Source organism: Melanaphis sacchari, unplaced genomic scaffold (genome assembly GCF_002803265.2).
Source record: "Melanaphis sacchari strain LSU unplaced genomic scaffold, SCAv2.0 Contig1531_pilon_pilon, whole genome shotgun sequence".
Lineage (NCBI taxonomy): Eukaryota > Metazoa > Arthropoda > Insecta > Hemiptera > Aphididae > Melanaphis > Melanaphis sacchari.
Window position 1 is genome coordinate 7719 of NW_020270671.1, and position 6672 is coordinate 14390.

The 6672-nt window shown below is 30.8% G+C and overlaps 2 protein-coding genes across 2 annotated transcripts; both read right to left on the reverse strand.

Moving 5' to 3' along the window:
* Positions 1-201: 201 nt before the first annotated feature.
* LOC112592005 lies at positions 202-2803 on the reverse strand. The gene is made up of 3 exons (XM_025335970.1): positions 2492-2803; positions 1220-1933; positions 202-804 (listed from the first exon to the last, which is right to left on the reverse strand). The coding sequence occupies exons 1-3, from the start codon at positions 2801-2803 to the stop codon at positions 202-204; spliced, it is 1629 nt and encodes a 542-aa protein (XP_025191755.1).
* Positions 2804-5143: 2340 nt separating this feature from the next.
* On the reverse strand, positions 5144-5731 carry LOC112592006. Its single transcript, XM_025335971.1, has one exon. It carries the CDS (start codon positions 5729-5731, stop codon positions 5144-5146), a length of 588 nt encoding a protein of 195 aa, XP_025191756.1.
* Between the last annotated feature and the right edge of the window lie 941 nt (positions 5732-6672).

Here is a 6672-nt window from a genome sequence, read left to right on the forward strand (position 1 = left end):
GTACCATCCATTAAATGTTTTTCCCAAATATTTTAATTGCTCTAATAAATTCAATTATATGTTAAATAAATATTAATAAAATCCTCTTTTAATAAATACAAAAATTATTAAACAATGTAAGAATATGAATTAAATACAGTAATTATTTTTAACAATATTCCTGGTTTATTTTAAAACAAATATAATGTAACAATACAATAACTAAATGAATTGTTTTTTTCTAGCTTTTTGAAGTGCAAACTGGTCAATAAGTTGGTTGTAATCTAATGTTTCTGCTAATTCATTTTCGATTGAGAGTATCGCTAACCCAGAAAGTCTGTCTTGAGAAATGGTACTACGAAGATAGTTTTTAATAATTTTCAATTTTGAAAACGCCCTTTCTGCACCTGCAGAGGCCACAGGGATAGTTAACAAGATTCTAAGTGCAATGTTTATATTAGGAAATGAACCACAAGATGTTTTAAGAATTCTTAGAGCTTGAATGGCAGTAGTATTTTCATTGACCATAGTACGAAAAATTATCAGCTCACTACATAAATCAGTCGCATCAATATCTGCGGATTCGCCATCCGTGAGTGTTATTTGTAAATCTTGACAATGTTTAAATAATTCTTCTTCTCTCATATTTTTCAAATGGCCAATTCTGTACAAAAATCCAAATTGTTTATTGTATTGAGTTATTTGTTCAAATCTTTTTTTCACTGATGCCAAAGTTTGGTCAACTAATACTAAAAAGTATTTCACTCTAAAATTTTCTTCCTCATTGTTCAAAGAATCATCTATACTTTCATAATGAAACAATTTCTAATTCTATTTTTTTTTAAACTTTATTTTAATTCCCATTGGTGATATAATTTCTTCTGCTTTAACTTTAGCTAATGCATATCCATTTTCCCTATAGTTTTCCAAAAAAATAATTAAACCATTTAGTAAACTCATTGAAACATCTAAGTCAATTGTCACTGACTGTAGACTCATACTAACAATATTTATTTCAGATAAAATATCATACCATATTATTAAACTTAAAATAAATTCATAGGTACATTTTCTTTGACTAAAAAATGTGATTCACTTTTTATTTTTAAATCATTTGCTGTATCCGAAATCTCCTCCAAAGCTTCTACAACTTCATTTAATTGAAATCGAATGGCTTTCACAGCGTTCACACGACTGTTCCATCGGGTTTCTGCCCATTTTTTTATAGAAAGCTTATTACAATGTTTTTTTTTAAAATCTCCCATCTGTTTATAGATGCTGAAAATAAAACATAAATCCTTTCAATCATTCCAAAAAATAATTGAGCCATAGAAGAACTTCCTCCAGCATCCTTAAGACAAAGGTTAAGGCTATGTGCTGCACACAGGTCAAAAAATGCACGTGGATTTTGTTTTAAAATATGAGCCTTTACACCTTTATATAAACCTGCCATATTCGCCCTATTATCATAAGCCTGTCCTCGAATGTAATGTATGTAGAGACCATACTCTTTTAATTTATCAATCAAAATATTTGATAAATCCATTCCAGTAGTTGAGCTAATATGTACAAAGTCCATGAAATATTCTTTTATTTCAGAATAGCTAGATTCATTTTCAAAATCGATCTGTACAATTCTTATTATAATAGAAAGTTGTTCACAGTGATTAATATCTGGTGTGGTGTCCATAATGACAGAAAAATAAGCAGAATTCTTTATCAACTTTATTATTTTAATTTTTACCTCCTGTGCCATCATGGAAATCAACGAGTTTTGAATATTATGTCCAAGATAATGAACATGCGTTTCGTTGTCTTTAATACGACGTACATGTTCAGAGATAACCGGATCAAATTTCGCTAACATTTCTATAATGCCTAAAAATTTACCATTATTTTTCTCGTATAAGATATCTGAACACCCTCGGAAACCATCATTATTTTTAGCTAAATACTGTATTGCGGAAAGAACTCTTAGTAAAACATTCCGCCAATGAGCTTTTTCTTTATCGATCATTTATATATGGTCATTATCAATGGTATGACATTTATTGACTCGAGTTTTAAGTTCATATCAAACTTTTAGTGATTGTAAGTGATTTGAAGAATTTTCATGTTTATTCAGTATTCTTGATAAATGTCTCCAATCATTTATACCTGTTGTACTAAGTCCATTAATATGTAATGGAAACAGTTTACAACAAAAGCAATAAACACAGTTTTTCTTTTTAGAATAAATTAGCCAACATCTATTTACAACTTCACCATTTGATAATCTGCGAGTATAGTAATAATCGGAAAACTTTTTTTGCTCGGAGTCTATTGGATAATTAAAATTGTTCACTTTACAGGGCCCGTTTTTTACTATATCGATACGTACAGCATGAGTAAGATGGATTGGCCAATTTCCGGGGTCTGTTAAATCAGTTATAACTACTAGAGATTCAAAAGTAGAATTATTTAAATGTTGATTAATTGCTGATTGTTTATTATAAGAAATTGTAGATAATACAGTTTCTACTGAATCCTCATTTCCTAAAGATTTATATATGTTATTCTGAAGGGTGTGATCAGTTTCAGATTTTAGAGGTGAATTTTGTTCATAAATACTTGTTGAACTATCAGAAATTATATTGACGTATTCATTATTGGTTTTAGGGAAAACAGATGCAAAATTTTTTTGAGATGTAGTTGGACTTGGTTTAAGATATTTATCGAAAGATCCCGTTTGTTTTTTTATAAAATCGTCTCTTTGCTGTTGACGTGCTCTTTTATTACTTCCCGATTCGTATTTTCTAAATCTATCTCTATCTCTGCTTGTCATGATTTGTATTTTTATGATTTATGATGTTTAAAAAAGTTTTTATTCTACACGTTACACAGCCCTAAAGTGTTATAAAATAGAAATTAGATAAGGCTAATTAGTAATAACAAAAATATATATAATTAGTGCCAAATTTTATATGGAAATTTAGAACTGTGGTTTCTTTAAAATATTGTTTAGAAACCATAAATTTAGTACGCTTGTTTAGTTGTTTATTGCATATATTTTGATAATTTTTCATGTATTAAGTCCCGAGTTCTAGTAATTATACCCACTTACTACAAATATAGATTTATTCTCAATGAATACCATGTAGGTATGATTTTTTAGAGTTTAAATACAAACTGCACAATGTAATAAATAAAATGGGAGTTTATGTAGGCAACCTAATTGTACACATTTCCATCAAATAATTATTACGATTGATTTACACCAAGTTGACTAAACTTGACAAAACTATTTCGCCATAGCAATAATAATAAATATGAATACTAGTTCAAAATAATAATATACACAAATCTGTGTGTTAAACTGTCTAATAATATATTTATAAAAATAATTTATAATTTAAATTATTAAATTAAAAGTGTAATAATATAAAATAAGTACTTACCTACGAAATAATCGTTCATATATCGCATGTGTAAACTATGTACGTCTTATTATTGCGGGTGCTCGTGTTTTAATAAAATAATAATACTATCAAGTGAGTTAGTGTCGTCCGTATGCTATGTAAAATACGATGTATACAAATTATGAAGAAAATTAAAAATAACAAATAACAACACGACTGCAGTAATAATAATCGTTATCGCCGACGACGACGACGACAACAAAAAATAAAAATAATTATAAATTATACTAATAATAGATATTCGATTTTGTCGGAGAAAACAATATAAAATAATAATAATAATATTCGTTATTAACTATATACAGTTGTTATACACCCACAGATTATTAATGCATTTAAAAACTTTAAAAATATTATTCACATACCTCACTATATATGCAAACACACGCTGAAACCGACTTAATTTTGAATATTTTTCACACAGTTGTATAAAATAATTTACCTTTACTTCAGTGACCATTACTATTGACTTTGACTGTTTCCGCTCTTCACATAATGTTTCCTTGTCTTCGTGTACTTGATAGAGTGTTTTCCATCTCGTGTGCTCTTCGGTCAACCACGCTGGTCCGTTCCACCACAATGTACATTTTTGTATATTTTGAACATCACACCCCCCTGGATAAAATGTCAGCTGGGTTCTCTTTTGTATTAACATACGACCACGAGCATTGTGGTGTTAAATTGTGAACCTTACTCACATGATTAGCAACGAACGGTTTCCAACGCATTGAATCCGATGCGATCCACGCTAATACCACCTTGGAATCACTCCAACAAAAAATATTTGTAACATTAATACGTAACGTCGGAACTATTTTTTTTATTAATTTTGATAAGAGTACTGCAGCGCATAACTCCAATCGCGGTATTGTCATTATACTTATCGGCGCAATTCTTGATTTTGCGCATACTAGTTGCGAATGGCGAGTGCCGTCTGTGCGTGTGCATACTATATTATGTATATAAGCAAGCCCCGTATGCTTTACACGACGCATCGGCAAATCCGTGTATATATATATATTTACTGCGTCATCACACTGCAACCATCGCGGGATACTAAGATTATTACACTGATCTAGATCCTTTAAATATTTTTTCCATTTCATTTGCATTTCCGATGATAATTCATCATCTCAATTTATTTTTAATTTCCATAATTGTTGCATTAAGATTTTAGCGATTACGATAACGGGTCCAAGCAAACTGAGCGGGTCGAACAGACGCGCAATATTAGATAAGATACCTCGTTTGGTTATCTTATGTTCAGGCTTTGGTAACGACACTTTATAAATAAAACTATCCGAGTTTGAATCCCAATACAAACCTAATGTCTTTATTGCTTCAGTTTCCATATTTAATGAGTATAGTGAGTTTTCATTAGGAATTGGTATATATCTTAATAAATTGGCATGATTAGCTGTCCATTTGCTTAATTCAAATCCATTGTTACTTAAGCATTTAATCAATTTATTACGCAAATTTAAAGCCTCTGATAATGTTGATGCACCTGTTAAGCAATCGTCAACACAAAAATCATGTTTTATTATTTGAACTATCTCCGGACGCATTTTAGTAATATCTGCCGATTTATGAAGACAGGCCACAGATAAGAAACTTGCAGGTACCGTTCCACACGTTACCGTACATAATCTATATTTCTTAATTGGCTCATTAGGGTCACTGCGCCACAATATACGCTGATAATCTCAATCCGCCTTATCAACCCATACTTGACTATACATTTTTTTTATGTCAGCTGAAAATGCATATTTTTGGGTACGAAATCTAGCAACGATTAATATGAGTTCGTTTTGTAATATGGGGCCCTTTAACAGTACATCGTTTAGCGATAGTCCAGATTCTGATTTGCATGAGCCGTCAAATACTACTCGTAATTTAGTTGATCGGCTACTATCATTTAGAACGTAGGAATGTGGCATATAATACGTTTTCCCTGATAGGTCATTATCCTCATTAACCTTTTCCATATGTCCCAAACGTTCATACTCTTCCATGAAACCTTTATACTGACTATATCGCTCGGGATTTTTTGCAAGATGCCGCTCTAACGATAAGAATCTTTTTACCACGATATTATATGATTCGCCTAATTTGTCTACGTTATCACGAAACGGCAGTTTTACGACAAATTTTCCCGTTGAATCTACTGATACATTATCCAAAAAATGTTTTTTACAAATTGCGTCTTCCGACGTTTCGTCTGCATAATGAAAATTCTTCGACTTTCTAAAATTCTCCCATATCCTTTTCCAGATTTGAATAATTATCTTCATTTATTACGAAGCTATTGAATTGTTTTTTGATGAAATCTCATTTATTGGTCCTACAATTATCCATCCAAACATTGTTTGCTGTAAGTACGGACCCATTGTGTGAAGTTTGAAATTTCTCGAGCACATTATTTCCCAATAGGAATCAGCACCAAATAAATCTATTTTTCCCGGTTTAAAAAACCTAGAATCCGCCAACTTAATATCCTCGGGTATAGACCATTTTTTTGTATCGATATTGTTGGTTGGGAGATTTCCGGTAATTTTTGGTAATATCAGCATGTCCATGGTAACAGAATAATTATTTATACGTGACTTAATAGACGCTGTCACCTGATGTGTGGCACGGCTAACTATTTCATTTATACCTATGATTGATTTATTTTTTTTTTTTTTATTATTTTTATTTTTATTAGCTATTAGTTTACAACTATGACAGCTCGACTATTACAGAGATAATACATAAAATAACATTATATATTAAACATTATAATACATATTAAATTATAAAGCCAGCATCCAATATAAAGGTAATTATTAATTTAATGGCGGTAGTAGATTTTGTATTAAGTATGGAGTGGATATTTAAGGGGATATCAAGAGTCTTAAGTTCATTAACTAAAATAATGCGTTTGAGTTGTAGGGCAGGGCAGTCAAGTAGAATATAAGATAAGTCACAAATGCATTCATTCAGGTGAAGAGTACAGAATGGAGAATCATTAAGGCCAAGTTTAAAGGAGTGGCTGGGTTAAAGGTGATGCCCTATGCGTAGCCTATTAAATTGTACTATATATGGTCTATGTAAGTGTAGGTTATTGAACCAGGTTTTTTTTAAGGATATTTGGTGTAATATTTCTGTATCTTGGGGCGAAATCAGCAGGTAGATTATTCCAGAGAGAGAACCAAATATTAGTAGAGTATAGTTTTATAAGAGGTGTGAGGTC

What these genes read in the sequence shown, in the direction of transcription:
- LOC112592005 (XM_025335970.1), bottom strand. Translation starts at nt 2,803, where the DNA reads ATGACAAGCAGAGATAGAGATAGATTTAGAAAATACGAATCGGGAAGT. An exon ending in ATGAGGATTCAGTAGAAACT is followed by an intron (nt 1,934 to 2,491) that starts GTATTATCTACA and finishes TCCGCAATACAG; the next exon opens with TATTTAGCTAAAAATAATGA. An exon ending in AGATTTTAAAAAAAAACATT is followed by an intron (nt 805 to 1,219) that starts GTAATAAGCTTT and finishes AAATAGAATTAG; the next exon opens with AAATTGTTTCATTATGAAAG.
- LOC112592006 (XM_025335971.1), bottom strand. Translation starts at nt 5,731, where the DNA reads ATGAAGATAATTATTCAAATCTGGAAAAGGATATGGGAGAATTTTAGA.